At 40.7% G+C, this 19259-nt stretch overlaps 1 protein-coding gene across 15 annotated transcripts in view; it reads left to right on the plus strand.

The window, feature by feature from the left end:
- TACC1 (transforming acidic coiled-coil containing protein 1) overlaps nt 1-19259 on the plus strand; it is a 121129-nt gene that overhangs the window by 80385 nt on the left and 21485 nt on the right. For 6 of the 15 annotated variants that reach the window (XR_009615999.3, XM_060653537.3, XM_060653524.3 and 3 more), the window contains 5 exons: nt 8127-9228; nt 11513-11548; nt 12863-12923; nt 14804-15011; nt 17572-17624. Coding sequence is in view for 14 of the 15 variants with exons in the window: in XM_060653524.3 (XP_060509507.3) it covers nt 8127-9228; nt 11513-11548; nt 12863-12923; nt 14804-15011; nt 17572-17624 (1460 nt within the window). In the remaining variant the exon portion in view is untranslated. The remainder of the gene's footprint in view (nt 1-8126; nt 9229-11512; nt 11549-12862; nt 12924-14803; nt 15012-17571; nt 17625-19259) is intronic. The other 9 variants (XM_060653527.3, XM_060653534.3, XM_060653530.3 and 6 more) reach the window with 5 other exon arrangements.

The following is a 19259-nucleotide window of genomic DNA, read 5'->3' on the forward strand; positions in this document are numbered from 1 at the left end:
TCTCTATCTCTCTCTCTCTCTCCCCCTCTCCTCCCCTTGCACGTGCATGCTCTCTCTCTCTCGAAAATAAAATAAAATTAAAATTAAATAAAACTTCACTGTGGTTGCTGGGCCTTCCAAGTTTGTGTTATTGTGTCTGCATATCTTTTATGTGGCCCTGAATAACAAAGACCCACATTTTGGGCTTGAGTTCAGAGGTGCAGGCCAGTGTCTTGGTAACTAGGGGTCCTATTCTATAGTTGTATAGATTGAAGTTGCCTGATTATGAGATATATTACAATATGAGGATTGTACAACTGTAGGATTATCTCTCCCAGTGAGGATAGAATAAAGTAGATAGGAATAACTCCATCTGTTTGAGATATGTAGCCCAGCATGGTCACATGGGTTCATCATCTTCTGAGCATTCAGAAGTATGGCACTGGAGCTTTGTTCCTAGAGACTGTCCCTCTGCTTCCTGTCTTTCAGATGCTCCCCCCCCCCCACCCCCCTCAGTGGATATGACAGCATAGATCAGTATATTTGTGTCATACCATAACATTGAATCCGTACTCCAGACCCCTTCTTCCTTGACTTGTGTTCACACTTGGACTTTCCCATGAATGAAGAGAAATTAGATGAATGAAGATAACTCTGGAGTTAATTGGGGGACTGTCTAGCATGGTTGAGCCATGGCCTGCCTGTGCCCCAACGTAGACTCCCAACTGCCTTCCTCTCTCTCCCTCCTCTTCCCCTTGTGTGTGTGTGTGTGTGTGTGTGTTAACCATTCTGAGCCGTGGTTTCTTCATCTGTGAGATGGAGTTAAAAAATACCTCACAGGGTTGTTATGAGGACTGAATAAGTATCTAGAGTGTCAAGCACTTACAATAATATTATAATGAGGAAAAAATTTTCAGGAGACACTTAAAAAATCACCTTTTACAATGAATCCCACCCCTCTGTCTTGGGAGGAGGAGAGGGCGAGCTGGGTTGGGGATGGAAATAGGAATCTTGCGGTGAAATGGAGAAAAAGAGAAATCGGTAAAAGGAAAGTAAGTTTAGGTAGGAAGAGATTTTTGTACTTAATAAGAAGGATTCTGGACCTCAGAATGTGTTTTATGTCTTTATATGTTTCAATTGAATAACTTTGCTTTTTCCATGTAACATGTCTTAGGAGATCCTACCCTGTTAGCACATACAGATCTACGTTATGGTTTAACCTCCCTATAGTATTCCATTGTGATGTTGCGCATGCAGTGATCTTTCAGTGCCCTGTGATACTTTAATTGCCACAGATCAGTGTGTAGGAACCAGCACTTCAGTGAACATCCTCATTCTCGTACATATGTGTATGGCCCTCTTTGTGAGCATAATTAAAATAAATTCCTAGCAGTGGCATTGATGAGTGAAAGAATCTATTCTTTTTTTTTTTAAGTTTATTTATTTTGAGAGAGAGTGAGTGCATACACGTGTGAATGAGGGAGGGGCAGAGAGAGGGAGAGAGGGAGAGAGACTCCCAACCAGGCTTGAACCCACAAAGGGTGAGATCATGACCTGAGACACAATCAAGAGTTGATGCTTAATCGACTGAGCCACCCAGGCAGCCCTGGCCATTAAAAAAAAACAAAACAAAACAAAATTCTTGTTTGTTTGTACCGTTTATCATACAGAATTTATTCTTTATTTCATTTGTTCGGTGGAAAGCACCAGGGATGTTTTGTTGTGTGTGTTTTTTTTTTTTTTTTTTTTTTTAATGGGAGGTGGGGAGGAGGACTTACCATCTGATTGCTCACTAAAATTGCTTGCTGCCTCCAATTCATAGGTTCCTTAAAATGGAGTTTCTGTCTGTGTGTTCTCTTTAATCCTCCTTTTGATTGTATGAGTTTTTGTTTGTAAAATGCTCAGTCACCGTGCCTGACACTGTAGTCAGTACTACTTCCTCCCTTTTCTTCCCTCTCATTGTTCTCTGACTTTACCCTAGGCCTTGTGGGTGGCTGCTTGTCTGGCCCCGAATGGGGCCAGCCTAAGGCCAAGGTCACCACGCAGGCCAGCAGTTTGCATCCCCCTTCAAATCAATGTTCTTTAAATATCCAGCAGTTATTAGAGAAAAGCTCCATGTAAGGAGCCTGTGAAGAAAGATCTGCAGACTTAGGCCAAAGTTTGGTTGTCCCTTGACCTTCTGCTGCGCTCTGCATGACAAAATCTGAACCACTGTCCAGAGAAGGAAAATATTTACTCCAGTTTGTTCCTGGGGTTTGATTCTCTCCCCAGGGTGGTCTGCCTAATGTCCCGTCCTGCCACACCCGGGTGCTGGCGAGATCGGTTCCCCCACCCACTCCCACTGGGTGTTTAGCGTCCCTTCAGTCCAGTCTTGATGTCAACAGGAATGATGTAAGGGGGCTGAACTGTGTTTGAATGAAACCTGCTTGAATTTATGTTTTAATGAATGCTCCCTCTCAGAGCTTTAGTCCACACTTTAAAAAGTGCTTAAAACTGCACTTGCAACACATTTTTTTTGAGCATTCTCAAAGGTGACAAGCTTTATTCTTAGATGTTAAGATTTTTTTCTGCCGTAGCTGAAGAGTTTTTAAACTTCAGTGAGTGTAGTGATCAAAGGGGGATTGAAGTTATAACTATAAAGTAGTGAGAGGAGCCTTTTTGAGGACCCTAAAAAGTGGTCCAGAAATACAGTCTTCAAGAACAGTGATTCCTAAATGCCAGCCAATAAAGAAGGCTGTTGGATTTTCTCTGTTGGGGAAACATTTTCTTTGAGTTTCGGGGGCTTTGTGGACCCTCTCAAAATTTATCTGTGAACACTTCTTAAATTACTTACTATAAAAGTCACTCATTTTCATGTATTGGTTCTCAGATTCTGTTTTAAGGCCTTAGAGTCAGACCTTCAACTTGTGTCTTCAACTTGGATGCGAAAGACTGGATTTGAGGTTAGGAAGAGGCCAGGTGTATGTCTGTATGATACAGGAGGCCTGTTCAAATTTTGGCAGCTTTCTCACTTTATATGTCAGGTATTCAGGAATCCATAAAAGGGACCTCCTGTAGCTAAAGGACAGGGGCCGATGGACAGATCTAAAAGGAGCTTCTAGACAGTGTTTTACCAAAAAATTAGAATCTGAGGGGGAACAGACAAGCATGTTTGAGAGTAATGCCAAATCTGAAGTGTTAATACATGTTGTTTTCCAAGTGGTTCTGTCTTGTCTTCTCTTAAATGAGATTGTACATACGAAAGCAGCTAGCCAGCAGGTTCTCCGTGTATGTTAGCGGAGTATGTTTCTCATCCTCAAAAATACTTTGTTAATAGCATGTCACCGTCTGAGGCTTTTAAACTTTTTTGTAAGCCTGTCTTCCAACTTAATATACCTTCAACATACTCCAGTTATGTTCAACTCCAGTATGTTGAAGGTATATTACACATACACAATGTCAGGCTGCTACCCCAGTCTTCAAAATGTTGATATTCTGTGCCTTTTCTTTTGAAAATAGGATAAAATGGAGGTAAAACCTTTTTACATGAGAATAGTCTATGTCCTGAGTAAGCATAAAAAGCATCTATGTTTTAAAGCACCCCTGGGCGATTCACACAACCTTCTGTCTAGATTTAAGAGAGGCTGATAATTGAAAGGAAGAGTTTTGTTAACAGCAACAAATGTGACAGAAGTGGAAATGTCGCTCTATTTTTGGATTTCCTCTGTGTTTGCTTTGAACTCATCTACTGATCTAATCTCTTCAGTGTCTGTGTTCACGAAGCTGCCAGGCTGTGCAGTGCTTGTCAGAATCATCCAAACTCATCAAACTCCTTTCAGGAAGAGAGCATCTCAGCACACCCTGGAGGAAGATTTTTAAGGAATACAGGAATTTTGTAAAAATAGAAGGATGAATAGAGGTAGGGCAGTTACATAACAGTGTTTGCAGATGAAAAGCCAGCCCTGACTGCTGTGGCTAGAACCCTTAACTGGGAGAAGATTGAGAAGCGGAGCCTGCCGGGAAGGGTGGTGAACTTTTTGCTCTGTGGTAGCTGAGGTGTACATTCTCTTTTAGGGCAGCACTGGGTATGCAGGCTCAGCGGGCCCTGGGAGACTTGGCTGATTCAGAGTGCAAATGTAAATCAGATCTTACCCAAACCTACCTTTTTGAGTTTCCTGGTTTGTTTTCTTGTTTTACATTCTCACAACTCCCAAAACTGGTGAGCAGTCCTCTCCCACCCACTCTGTCCCACCCCGCAGTACTTTCTAGTGGTGACTGAAGATACTGGACCAAGGTGGGGTCCTCAGGGACTAGGTGCAGACTGGGCATGTTAATTTGCCTGCACTGGGGTGGTGTCTTCCAGGCGGGGCTCCTTCAGCTGTCTGCTCAGGCTGAAGTCAGTGAGGGGTGATGGTTTTCCTTCCCCATTCCACCGGTGGGTGGCTCACTTCAGAATGCAGCCGATAAAACTCCTTAATCCTTAGAGCTATGGGGCTGGGCTGGGCAGCGTTAGAACTTCTGTGTGAATGCTGAGATCCTGCTCCTTTGTTCCTCTTTGGCCGGTTTCAGGCTGCCTGCCCTGTCCCTCACGCTGTGAGGTGCTCTCCCTCTCTCCAGTTCTTAGCTTGGGAAAAGCAGTTGATGGAGATGGAGACAAGAAGGGAGGACCTAAAAGGAGTTTCTGCCCTTTTTTAACAGAGAAGATTAGGGCAGAAACCAAAAGCTAGGAGAGAGGTCAGTGAAAGGTCTCCCCTTGGCCTTTGGAAGGCGTCAGGTTGATGGTGAAGGCGTCTGCGAAATAGCGAGAAGAGGTTCCAAGAAGTGGGTGGGTGGGAGTCACACTGTACTCTCCTGTCTGTAGCCTCGCCCTCCCCTCACATTCTCTCAGGTTTGTAGGCAAGGACAGAGGAGTGGGGTGTGGGGCTCAGGGATCCCACGAGGGAGACTGACGGTGAATGTTAGTAAGTCAGTGGCAAGGAGAAGACATCGGAGAAATTACATAACAAATTTTTATTGTGATCAGCTCCCAACATTACACAGGAAAGTAGAACCTCCATATTCCCACTGCCGAGATTAAATAATTATCAAGATTTTCTCAAGACTTGCTTCCAACATTCCCTTTTTCTTCCTTTTCCTTTTGTTTTGTTAAATAAAGCAAATTCCAGGTATCGGGTCATCTGTGTCAATATGCATCCCTAAAATATTTGGACACATAACTATGATGTAATTATTAATAATATCTCATTTACAAAGTTGGTTAAAATTCAAGTTTCTTTTAATTGAGGTATAACTGATATATTAGCTTCAGGTGTATACTGTAAAGAGTCAGTATTTGTATATTTTGCAAAATGATCACCACAGTAAGTCCAGTTAATTAATATCTGTCACCACACATAGTTTCAAGATTTTGTTGTTGTTATTATGGGTATACATATTTCCAGCACTTTGAGAAGGTCATCAACCTGTAAGGTCCCCAAACCCCATAGTTTAGGGGTTTTTACCCATACTTTGGCATCATTGATTAAATCACTGGCTATTGGTGATTAGTCTTCACTTCCTGCTTCCCTCCTCCCCTAAGGTGAGGGGGGGGGGTGGTGGAGCTGAAAGTTCCAACCTTGTCTACTGCTTGACCTTTCTGGTGACCAGCCCCCATCCTGAAGCTAGAGGGGCCACCAGTCACCTCAGGAGCATACAAAAGACACTTATCACCCCTGAGATTCCAAGAGTTTTAGACCTGTGTTGGGAACCCAGCACAAAGAACAAATGTATATTTTTATTGTACCATACATGTTGAATCTAAAAAGCTCATGGTAAGCACCAAAACTTAAAGTAAGTGATAACTGTCTGTATTTCGATATAATCGAGATTCCATTTTCTGTAACTGATTGGATGCTAGGTTATGAGCAGGGGTGCTTAGACCTGGCCTGGCTTCTCCCTGAGCCTACAGCATCTGGATACATGTAAATCTTTGCAGCGCTGGGTTTCTGGTGATGTGTTTTCATTGTCGTTTGTCTACCCTTCCCCATCAGCACAGAATTCATAACAGTTCAGATGTGTGTGTGTGCAGATTTTCCTATGTATATATCTGTCTACAGACATGTTAATTTTTTGGTATACTTTAAAACATTCTTGTTAAAATTTTGTGTGTAATGCAGTTGAGTTGAAAATATTTTTATTTTGAACCTTTTTGCAGTTGTGCAACAGAGAAGGTAGCACAGTGAAAACTCCTGTATACCCATCCCCAGATTCAACAGTTATCAAGATTTTGCCACATTTACTATTTTTAGAAAGAAATTCTTTTGATGTATGTTAAAGCAAATCCCAGATACCATGTGTTGAAAGCTTTCTTAAGATTACGGTATTAATAATAGTTAAATGTGTATTTGAAAACAAAACTTACATTGGACATTGATAGAATTCCTGAAGCATCTGTGCAGAATACAGTTTGTAAGCCACTGCCTACCTAATTGTAGTCCTAAAGGAGTTTTGTGAAAATATGTGTGGGTGGTTTAAAAAACTCTTCCTGTGGTGCTCACTTTTTTGTTCCTGGATTAGAAGTAGGGCTAGAAAGTAGGATTAGAGGGTCATCTCTGAGTTTCTTTAATTGTTTGTTTGTTTGTTTTGAGAGAGAGAAGAGAGAGCTCAACCAGGGAAGGGTCAGAGAGAGAGGGAGAGAGAGAATCCCAAGCAAGTTCCACACTGTCAACAGGGAGCCCGCTGTGGGGCCTGAACTCATGAACCCATGAGATCATGAATTGAGCCTAGCTTAACCAGCTGAGCCACCCAGGTGCCCCTCTGAGTTTCCTTTAAAATCACAAGATACCATGATAATACCAATTTATTCGGTTTTTGTTGCTGCTATTCGATCGTTATTTCAGGTAACTAGTCAGGAAAGTACTATCTTAGTTTGTGCTTTAAGGAAATACCTTCACTTTCACCTTCCTAATTGCAGCATTCCTTCTAATAAGACCCAGATTAGAAAGGATCCTTATTTTTCACAAGTGTTTTGAGAGAATACCTGGCCCAGTTTGAGACAGAACTTCTAAAAAAAAAACTTTATTATTGTATGATTTATGTCTTAGTAAAATAAGAACTATTGGTAGTGGTGGTGGTGGTTGCTTTTAAGTAACATTGATTCTCTTTTTAAGTTTTATTAAATCCAGTCGATTTTTTCTTTCTTAAGTAAGCTCTATGCCCATCGTAGGGCTTGAACTCATGACCCGAGATGACCTGAGATCAGGACTTGCATGCCCTACCAGTTGAACCAGCCATCACCCCAAGGCTGTTTGTTTTAAAGCCGTTTCCATATCTGCTTTCTTCTTTCTTTCTTTCTAATGTTTTTGGTTTTGTTTTTTGAGAGAGAGATTGAGAGCATGAGCTGGGAGGTACAGAGAGAGGGAGACAGGATCAGAAGCAGGTTCTGAGCTGTCAGCGCAGAGCCCAATGTGGGGCTCAAACTCACAAACCGAGAGATCATGACCTGAGCTGAAGTCAGACACTTAACCAACTGAGTCACCCAGGTGCCCCTGTATCTGCTTTTTCAAATTAGGTATTTTATTTGGTTTCTTTCAGTTTTTTAAGTCTATAGAGAAGTTACTCTGAGCAGGCCATGGTGGGTTTTTCATTTAATTTTGAAACAGTTCGATTATTTAAACTATAGTCTAGGGAAGAGAGAATACTTGTTTTTAACATCCAGAGATTAAAATCTGTGTACCGTGTAGCATTTGGACCCTGAAGCTGTCAGGCAGGCCCTGGGAACTGTGTCGGTTCAAGATCTGAACCCTCTATCTGAGCTGGCAGTGTCTCAAGCTTTTTCCAGACTGGTTACTTTAACCTGTGGAATGTTAACATCATATTAATATGCCTTGCAATAGTCTCACAATCTATTTCGTCTTTTCCTCAGTGGCTCTATTTGGTCTAATTATTATGTGTATAGCTTGGATAAAACATGTATACATTTTGGATAGGAAGATTGACTTTAGCGTGTAATACCAACTGTTCCTTTCCAGGCTGCTCTGCCAACCTTGCTGAACCTTAGAGATGCTTAATAGAAGCTCTTAAAGAGGGAGGAATTTGCTGCTTGTCTGGGTAGATTCAGCTAGTAGAGAGTATTTACCAACGCCAAAAAGATAAGTCTTTAATAGATGGCTTTTGTGTTTTGTTTTTAGAATCACAAGAAGTTGATGAACAGCTGGTAGCAGAAGTGGTTGAAAAATGCTCATCTGAGACTTGTTCTAGACCCTCAGAAAATGAGGTGTCACAGCAGGCTATTGCTTCTTACCCAGTCAAGGATTTCAAAGAAGAACCTGAACATGATAGTAGCAAAATTTCAGTAGTGAGGCCATTTTCGATAGAAACCAAGAATTCCACAGACGCCCCGGCAGCTCTAGGAACGAAGGCAGCTTATGGCTGTCTAACTGTGGTCTCAGGCGAGGCTTTGCCCTCCAGCACACCAGAAGCCATCCCCGACAAGGCAATGACAGAAGGCACCATGGGGGTGACGCTGGAGGCCTCCATAGAAGCTGACCTGAAGGCTGGCAACTCCTGTCCAGAGCCTGTTCCCAGCAGAAGCAAGCTAAGAAAGCCCAAACCCGTCTCTCTGAGGAAGAAGACGATTGGTGAATTTTTAGAGGCTGATGTTGCCCTAGAGGGCTCACCTCTCCCCCAGGCATCCTATCAGTTCTGTGCTGATGAGATGGATGGGAAAGCAAATCCTTTGCTAGGAGGCGCCAGGATCCAGAAACCTCCTCCTGACACTAAGGAGACCTCGAGCACCCCTGGCAGTGACACCAACGACTCTGGAGTTGAGCTGCTGGAGGAGTCCAGGAACTCACCTCTGAAACTCGAGTTTGATTTCACAGAAGATGTGGAAAATGTAGAGTCCAGGAAAGGCCTTCCGAAGAAACTTGGCAGGAAACTGGGTAGCAAACTGCCTCCCAAGGTACAGAAAGATAGCGTCAGTAAGCCAGTAGGCGCCAAAGGTGGGGACCAGCCTGCAGACCCAGCTACAGACAGCGCTCCTCCCTCCCAGGCATCTGCTAAGCTGGCTCCCAGCCAGTGGGATAACCCCAACTTCAGTCCCTTTGGGGGCCTCTCCGCTCTGCAGAACACCCCCCCTCTCTCCTCTAAGGGCTCCTACCACCTTGACGAATCCATGGATCCCTTTAAACCAACTACAACTTTAGCAAGCAGTGACTTTTGTTCTCCCGCCGGTAATCATATTAATGAAATCTTAGAATCACCCAAGAAGGCAAAGTCGCGTTTAATAACGTGAGTGGCGACGGGCGTGGGTGTTGTGTTCTGTGTACTTTCTGAGTTTGGCAGCCAGCTGCTTTTGGTTTTGGTGAACCGAAGTGATCTTTGAGGTGCATCGGGGCAGACCTGCAGCTTAGAGCTTTATGCTATAGCCCTCACTGTTTTGCTTAACTCTGGCGTACAGTTAGAAGTGCCAGAGTTGTCCTTGGTGGGTGTCTGCTTTGTTTCTGAATCCTCAGCTTATTCGGCTGACCTCTCCCACCTCCACACCTTGGGTACATTTTTCCTATTAAAAAAAAAAGAAGAGGCGTGTACAACAGGCAGAGATTTGATGGTTTTCAGAAATCCTATCCAGGCTGTCAGGAATTGCTTCATATACAGAATTCAAGTGTCAGTGCTGGCCACCATCTTCAGATTCTCTGGATAAAAGGAAAATTCCATCTCTCCAGATTGATTACCGGTCTAATATCAGTAACGTGCAAAATGGTCCCAAAAGGTCTTATAGAAGTCTTTCACTTAAAACAGAAAGCTGTGACTTTTGTCACAAACAAATCTACCACAAAAAGTTGCTAAGAATTCTTATGTCTCCATGTTTAGCTTATGGCTCCATCAATACGGAGGTCAATTTGCAGTAAGAAGCAAGAATATTTTAAACATTCTTGTAAATCTGACTAAATTAGTCTTTTGTTGTGCGTTGTCTCCCTCTCCCTCCCCTCTTTTCTGGGAACGCCGTAACCACTTTTGCAGGGTCCTTGAAGTTCCCAGAGTGATCAAGCCATATTTATTCCACGTAAAGTTTCAATTTAAATTTGTTACAGGGTTACCTTTTCACAGAACTTGAGTTGATGACAATATATCCTTTTGTGACCCTGTGACATTTTACTAAAAATAAAGTCGGACCAATGACACAGAGGATGAAAAGTAAAAAGGGAGAATGAGAAAAAGTACTGTTATTTCCAGCTGTCACTGTAGATGAGTCAGGGAAATAATGTTCAGCATTACTGTGACCTAAAGGAGTATGCTAGTGTGGTGTGATGAAGTATACTAGAGAGAAAAGTTAAAGAGCAGAAAGCATCAGGACCAAGAAGCTTGAACCATGAGAAATCCTTTCTTCAGCAACCCCAGAATGCCTAAGGTGATTGAAATGTCATTAGTAGCTCTTGATTTGTTCTTTGGTTATATATGAGCAGTTAAATGGTTGCTGAAAAATATTATTGATCTGGGGTCTGCCAGGTGCCCTTCTGTGGCTGAGGTTAGTTACCTGTCTAGACAGTGCTTGGGGTATGTGTTGGCCACATCATTGCCTTGGTGCTTCCTGTGCGGTGCTTCTGGCTAGCCAAATTAGTAAGGAGTCCTTGGGAGCCTCCCCTTCAGTTGCATGTTGAAGCTGTATAGCCAGTACATTCATGTTAGATGAGACTAAATCTGGACCAGAGGGAGGGAAGTTATCGTACACCAAATTTTCAGTAGCAGGAAGTACCCTCTCAGTCCTTCCACCCTCACCTGGTAGCATTTTCCTCCTGTTCTGTTCTTGGTGAGTGAACTTCTTGGTTTAATGTACCTTGTAGATTTTTTTTGTATGTGTTATATAATCAAACCTCTTATCTCCTTGTTCCTTCTATAAGAGACGGTGTGTGACCTCTTATGTAACTTGGGCTTTGTGTAGAAAATCCCTTTGTTGGTAAGAAAGACTGGAAGTATGCATGTGGAAGTAGAAGCGAGTGGGGAGTTAGAGGTTCTGTTAACAGGTCACTTGTATGACTTTTTAAAAGATGCATGTAATTGGCATCTCAGATTCTCCTCCTGTGAAGTAGAGACATCATACTCTCCATGATTGGTATTTTGTGGATCAAATAAGATAAGTTAATGTAAAACCATTTTAAGCTTCTTGGTGATACACACCTATAGTAGTTATGAGCAGAAATGTTGTCCACTATTGTTGTATTCATGCATTGCCTTTAATCTGGGTGACGAGACATTTAAATGTTCTCAGTAGTGAAATGTTGGTTTTTTATATTCACGAATATTTGGAAGTTTACTCTTCCTCTATAAATTTGGATATGAGGCATTTCTGAGTGTTTCTACCACTCTTTCTGCATTAGAGAGAGGTTCCTGATAATCATTCGCTCACCAATGGTAACATTCATGAATACGACATCTTTATTTGTGTCTCACCTCATAGAAAGAATTTTGCAGCCTTTACATCTACCAGACTACAGATAAATATTCCAGGCTTTACATGATTTTTTTCTCCCATCTGTCTGTCTCTTTCCTGTCTCTAATTTTGTTGGTGCATCAGGACTACTGAACAAGTGAAATTTCTCTGTTTTCTGTTGTAAGTACCCCGGCCGTTTCTGTTCGTCCCTGGGACCTTTGGCACGTCCTCTCCCCCAGACCATCTCTCCATAGCATGTTGGCTTCTATATCTGAGTTTGACCTTCTGATGATTTTTTTTTTTTTTTTTTTTTTTTTTTTGCATTTCATCTGCCACTTCATGAGTCAGCTTAGCCTTGCAATCGTCTGTACCTAACGGAGTGGAGACCAACCTTCCACCTTAGGTGCGAGAGCTTGCGCTCCCCAGCTCGGCACGCCTCACGTGGCGCTTTGATAATGCGTGCTGGCTTGGCCCCCACATCATCCCAACAGTGATTGGAGGGACTGACTGCTCTGCGGTTGTTGGAAATAACGGACTTCTTTGATAGGATAAGGTTGCTGGCTTGGAGCAGGGGATACATTTCAGAAGCAATTCAAATTTGGTGGTTTGGTGGTAGGGGGTGGCGTTTAGTAAGACTATTAGGAAAGAAAACCAGAAACTGGACGTAGTCGTGCACATTCTGGGAACTTTATATGCTCGTCTTGCCCCCCACACCCAGCCCCGTCCCCCCTGCAGAAGAAGAAAAAGTTGTAAATGTATTTATTTTGTCAGAGTGGCGTTTTTACTGGAAATTTTAAGTGCGTTAAAACAGAACAGCATCTGAACCAATCCTCGGATCATAAATTATGTGCTAGTTAAAAAATAACAGGTGGTTTGAGTTTTCCCCAGTTCCAGTCTTGGCACAAATACTTGACATTTGCTTTCCATCTTACTGCTTCATAGGAATGGTAACAATTTACGCAAATAGTTTTATTTTTGTACTTTCTGTTGACCACAGTTCTTCTCTGTCAGCACACAGGTCTGGAACTGTCCTATCAGACTTATGTGGCTTCTAGTGCAATAAAGAACTTTTTTAAAGAATCTGGTCCGGCGTGGTAATTTTTCTAATGAATGTCAAAGCCAAGTGAGTTGGGATCAGATGAACCGAATGTCTCTAGGTGCTAAGGCTACCTCTGAAAGGCTTGGTGGCATGTAATCAGAACCTGTAGGGGTCAGAGTACTGGTGTGTAACATCCCACAGAAGCATATGAGGAGGTCTTTTCAGAGAGTGAGCTGAGCTACACTTCATTGCTTGCCTTGTCTCTTGGGAGAAGATTCAGAGACATAAAAGGTGTCCCCCTCTCAAATGTGTAGATGTAGAACTTGTGTGGTGCTGTATGCTTTCGCTTCTCTCTGCACACATTGCTGTCTCTGCGCCATCTCATAGCTTGGAAATTGCCAATGTGATTCCAAAATGGCCTGTTTTTGTTTTTTGTTTTTGTTTTTCCTTTCCAGGAGTGGCTGTAAGGTGAAGAAATATGAAACACAGTCTCTTGCTTTGGACGGGTGTTCTCAGGTGAGTCCATGCCTATCATCAGGATGTCTCTTAGATCAGTGGCCCCAAAGTGGTGTTTGTATCCTCCTGGGGGAGCGAGGGGTAGATTAACGAAGAGTTTGCAGTGGGTGTCTGAGTATCTAGTTTTGAGGAAACCAATTTCCAGATCCTTAACTTCCCACAGTGACCTGAGAAGGCTCCTGAGAACATAGGAACCCTTCATACTATCCTTTTCCCACTTCTTTTGAGTAAAGTTTTCTTTCATTCTAAATCTTACTAAGGTGCATTTGATGTCTGGGACATCAAACAAAGGGCAGATTTGAAATATTGGTGTATATTTTAAGAAAGTGAAGGACTTTAATAACTTTTTTTAAAAGTCAAATGGTTTTCTAATTCATTGCTTCCAATGAGGTAGGAGAACCTGAGATGTCACCTGATTATTGAAAATTACCTTTGACACAATGTTATATGTCACTTATATCTCAATTTAAAAAATAATTTTTGATTATAGATTTGCTTGGGTATGTAACTTGGAAAGAGTTTCAAAGAATTGAAAGACATTTCTATTACAAAACTTTTTTCTGTTTCACTTATTTATATAAGTAGGCTTAAATATATAAGACTCTTTACTGATTTATAATTTAAAAAATGAAAAACAGGAATAAAATTCATGCAGACCCTTATTTCCTTCTAGCAATAAATATTTGTCCATGACCATATGAATTGAGAAACACAGAAAATCAAGCACGCAGACCCATCTGATTGGGATAAGATCCTTTTTAAACTATTTTAGCATAACCATGATTACAGAAACGCATTCACTGGTTAACAGAATGCATTTTAAGTTTAACTAACTTTACACAGTTTGGACCAAAAACTTGGGTACATGGCTTAAGATTAAAAACAAACAAAAAATGATTTGTCCTCTGATTTATTTTTTCATCTATTACAAGTGTGTAATTATCCACTTTCAAATGCTGCTAAAGTGGCAACAAGAACTGTGAGAAATTTACCTTTGATTTGATTCAGAAAAATTGCACGTATCACACTGCAAAAGTTTTAAATAATTGATTCAACAAAATGTAATCGATACAAAAGTAGAAACTTTTGTATTTGATAGTACTTATCAAAAGTTGTGATATTTTTAGGATAAATTGTGCATTAGTTAATTATAATGATTAGCTCTTCAGAAGCAAAAATGTTAATACTTAAAGACTTATAGTCATAGAATTTTTTTTTTAATTTTTATCTTTTTTAACTGAGAAAGATGGTAGGGAGAACTTTAAAAGACTTTCAAGCATATAAATGCTTTTTTAAAGGATGATTTCTTGGAGGAAGTAGAGTGGAAGTACAAATTCAGAGGGGAAAGGGTATGATGCAAATTCTGACTATTAAAGCTATTGAGGAGCGTGTTCGTGCTTGATTTTAAATAGACGATAGAGTATCATCAAATCACTCTGGTAACTAGATTGAATTAGGCAAGGCCAGTGTTTAAAGTGTACCAGATAATTGTATCCTTTGCAGTTTTTTATATTTATGCTGAGATGTTTCTGGATGTCATCTGAAAATACAGTGGGGTACCTAGGTTTTCCAAAACAATTCAAGGTGTATATGAGTAAAATATTTGAAAACCGTTGCCTTGGATCACTTCAGCTTCTTGCTTGTAAGTCTGGGTGGGCTAAAGGTTAATTTTTCAAACCTCAGATGTGAAGGTAGCTTCTAGGAAACATAGCATTCCATGATTAAGAGACCCCAGCTTCCTCTTTGATTGGTACCAAATCTGTGGTTGAGTCTTGTCAGACATCCGTGTGGAATGGTCTGTCCTGCCCCATTCCTGAGACATCACCATCCCCACTGTTGGTCTTCCTAAACGGTAGCATCTGATGTGTTGCATTTCCCAGGATGAAGGAGCAGTGATCTCCCAGATTTCAGACATTTCTAATAGGGATGGCCATGCTACTGACGAGGAGAAACTGGCGTCCACTTCATCTGGTCAGAAATCAACTGGGGCCGAGGTGAAAGGTGAGCCAGAGGAAGACCTGGAGTACTTTGAATGTTCCAATGTTCCCGTGTCTGCCATAAATCATGCGTTTTCATCCTCAGAAGCAGGTATGGAAGTATATGTTCATCTTTATAATGTACTTAAGCCTAGAAATGCCTGAAAGCCAATGCAGGAGGCACTTTAAAGAGATTAGAGAATTGGGTCACTTGGAGGATAGATGTAGGATGCTGGTCTATGCTTTGCTTCTTTACCTAGACGAGGGGCACAGAAGGGAGTCTTATCAAAGAACCAGAGACATAGGGATGAGTGTGGCACGAGGCACAGGAAACACCGACATATGAGACGACTTGAATTTTGTAATAATTTCTTTTAATGTGGTCACATCTCAAAATACAGTGGCCTGTAGCCATGTGATTGTTCAACTTACAGAAATAATAATATTTAACACGTATAATGGCTTACCACGTGCAGGAATAGTTCTACATGCTTTACATGTATTAGCTGATTAGTCCTTGGTAGGTGTTATTTTTTTACCCCATTTTTCAGAGAAGGGAGGTGAGACATAGAAGTTAAGTAGGTCAGCCAAGGTCACTTGAGTAGCAAATGGTAGAGAAGTAGGATTCGAAGACTATACTTTCAGGGATCATTTCTATAGTTCGTTACGAGAAGTAGGATTCGAACCTAGGCCATCTGGTTTCATGGTCTTTTGGCCACAGTGCTGATGTGGGAAGAGATTGCTTTCATTACTAGAATATTACACATTTTCCTGTTCAGGGATGTAGTAGATTGAAATTGACCAATATCCTAAAAAATCTTTAATGTTCTGATAAGAACTAACTAGACTAACCTATGCTGAAGCTTCTTACTGTTGAACTCATTAGAACATTCTAGAGCTGAGGTCCCTTTCCAGGCCCCAAGTTACATCTGTGGCCTTCAACCTGACTTGTGAAATGTTAAGAGCCATGTCCCTGACTACCTTAAACATTATTATTAACATCTCAGATTTTCAGCAATGTAATTTGATGTGGGGACTTTTATACTTAGAACTTTAAAAATCACAATCAAACCAGGGAAGTAGATGACTTTGGGAGAGTTACTCCCTCGGCCTCTCCCTGCTGCCCAGGTTGCAGCTTCCCATCTGTGAAGTATACATGCCAGGCACTGTTCCAGCTTTCTTCCCAGGCCGCTTTCCCATCTGCACCCCTCTACCCCAGTTATGTAGAATAACCTTGAGTACTCTTGTACCTACGTTTATTTCTTACATTTGAAATACCTTTCTTTGCCATCTCCTATAAACATTCTGCCCAATTCTTTCTGGTTTCTCTCCAAACTGTTTCTTGGCTTCCACCACGCTTTATGTTCCCACCACATTTCTTCTTACCGTTTCTATTCCCCATATATTTATTATAAAAGTTGTCTTTGATGAACTGGCTGAGGTTAAGGACTATGAGTGATTCCTCTTTGAACTTCCTTCAGTAGAGGAGCATGTAGATATTTGAATTATATTCTTCCTCACTAGAAGGAAATTCCTTCCAACAGAAATTTCTAGAGCAGGGGTTCTGTTAACTATAGTGCTATCCTCAGAGATAGTGAATAGCTCGTGCTACCGTGTATGTAACTGATCAGCCATGTCCTGGGAGCAGGCAGAGACTGTGGTCATGCAGGGGGGTGGTAGATATGTGGAGGTGGGAAAGGAATACGGGCTGTCAGGTGACTCAGGCAGAGTCTGTTTCCTGGGGAGAGTCACCTTTGCTCTAGGTCTTGATAGAGACATACACAGATGTGCTCCAGGGAACAAGAATCTCTCCCAGGGATGGGAAGGAACCTGTCATGTTGGTGAGTGCCCAGTAGTTCTCTGTGACTCTAGGACAAGTGGGAAAACGAGGTTGTACTGGGGAATCTGGACCCGATCCTACAGGTATAGGGGAGCCATTGAAGGTTTGTAAGCAGAATAGTGATGGTCACATTTGTGTGTTCAACAATCCACTATGAATAGACAGTACACTTAGATAGTAATTTGTTGTGGCTACATGGAAGATGGTAGCTTGAAAATTGTGTGCCCTTTCATATTTAACATTTTTTCTTCAATGAGTACACATTCCTTTAATTAGAAAAGGCATAGTATTTTTTATTTTAATGTTGCCTTTGGTGGTGGTAGAGTGGAAGGTAGACTGGAGACAAGTTTGAAGGGTGTGGGGAGGAGAATGAATTTATATTTTCAGGCATTGAAATTTAGAGTTTATTGTTTTGTCTGCTACATTAATTAGTCTGAGGATACCCTCCTGGGCTGGAATTTAAATTGACTCAGACTTGGTAAGAAAATAGCATTCTTGTCGCTTCCTCTTTCTGAAATAGTCCCTTGGTTGGTACAACTTATAGAACTTTTCATGGACACAAGGTGGCAGCCTTGCTGTTCTTTCCACCTGAAGATGGCGATCCTGTGTATGGCTGGCTAACCCCACACTTCCCTTCTGAATATTTTAGACGTTTAACACAGACTACACAGCCGTCAACCAAATGCCAGTGCTCCCTTGAAAATCTTGAAATGCTGTTCATGTGTTCATAGATGTCAGTCTGGGCCTGCACTGAGGTTTTCAGAGTCTTTCACTAGGAAAGAAAGGAACGGACTTCTTGGGATAACTATAAAAATGACTCTCTGTGTTTTAGGCATAGAGAAAGAGACGTGCCAGAAGATGGAGAAAGATGGACCTACCATGACTGTAAGTTCCTACATTTGTAGGGGGTAGGGGGTGTAGAGGAGGTGCAGCTCAATCTTTTTTTTTTTTTTCTCAGTATTTTTTATTTATTCATTCATTCATTTATTTATTTATTTATTTATTTATTTATTTATTTTGAGAGAGAGCACAAGTGGGAGGAGGGGCAGAAAGGGAGGGAAACACAGAATCCGAAGCAGGCTCCAGGCTCTGAACTGTCAGCACAGAGCCTGACAAGAGGCTCAGACTCATGAACTGTGAGATCATGACCTGAGCTGAAGTCAGACGCTAAACTGAGCTACCCAGGCACGCCTTAGTATTTATTTTAAAGCCCGCGTTAATTCATTAAATAAACTGTAGTCATTGTTTGGTGCTGGGGATGAAATGTAAATACAAGTTTCTTCACTTGAGCTCATAGCCTATCCTGAGATCTCCTATCCAGTGGCCACTGAGCGCCTGACCTGTAGCCAGTCTGAATTGAGATGTCTTGTTAAGTATAAAATACAACTAGTCTTTGAAGACTTAGTACAAAAAAAAGAAAAGAAAAGAAAAAAATGTTTCAAACTTTTATATTGATTACATATTGAGATGATCATATCTTAGATATATGATATATATCTAACTATAGTTAGATATCTAACTGTATATAGAGATAGATATATAGATATCTATATATCTATAGTTAGATAACTATATCTATATAGATATCTATATAGATATATAACTATATCTATATCTATATCTATAGATAACTATATCTAACTATAGATAACTATATCTATCTATGGATATATATCTATCTATATCCATAGATAGATATAGTTAGATATCTAACTATATATAGAGATAGATATATATATCTATCCATAGATAGATATCCATAGTTAGATATCTAACTATATATAGAGATAGATATATATATCTATCCAGAGATAGATATAGTTAGATATCTAACTATATAGAGAGATAGATATAGATATCTATCTATATCCATAGATAGATATAGTTAGATATCTAACTATATAGAGAGATAGATATAGATACATAGTTAGATATATATCTATAGTTAGATATATATCATATATCTAAGATATGATCATCTCAATATGTATATAGATAGATATAGATGTATTGTTAGATATATATCTAAATATAGTTAACTATATTATTAAAATTAATTTCACTTATATCTTTTTACTTTTTAAATGGCTAGTGAAAATTTTTAAATTATGTATGCCTTGCATTGTGTTTTTTTTTTTTTAAACAGTACTGGTAGTAGATACAAAATGGAAACTAATGCTATATGAATGTTGTAATAGAATGTGTTCCAGGGCCTATGGGAGCCAGGGCTGACTGCCTGTGTAGCCAGTATCTGGGAGGCTGAATTTGAGCTCATTAAAAGAAAATTATTTAAAACTTTATAGACTTACAAAAACAGTACAAAGAATTCCTGTAAATCTTTCTTTCACTCATACTCTTTGAATTTTAATATTTTATTAAAAAAAAAATATTTTGAGAGGAGAGAGAGAGAGAGAGAGAGAGAATATCCCAAGCAGGCTCCGCACTGTAAGCATACATGGGGCTCAGCATGACCTAAGCCAAAATGGAGAGTCAGATGCTTAACCAACTGAGCCACCCAGA

The sequence above is a fragment of the Panthera onca genome, chromosome B1, assembly GCF_046562875.1.
Source record: "Panthera onca isolate mPanOnc1 chromosome B1, mPanOnc1 haplotype 2, whole genome shotgun sequence".
Classification (NCBI taxonomy): Eukaryota; Metazoa; Chordata; class Mammalia; order Carnivora; family Felidae; genus Panthera; species Panthera onca.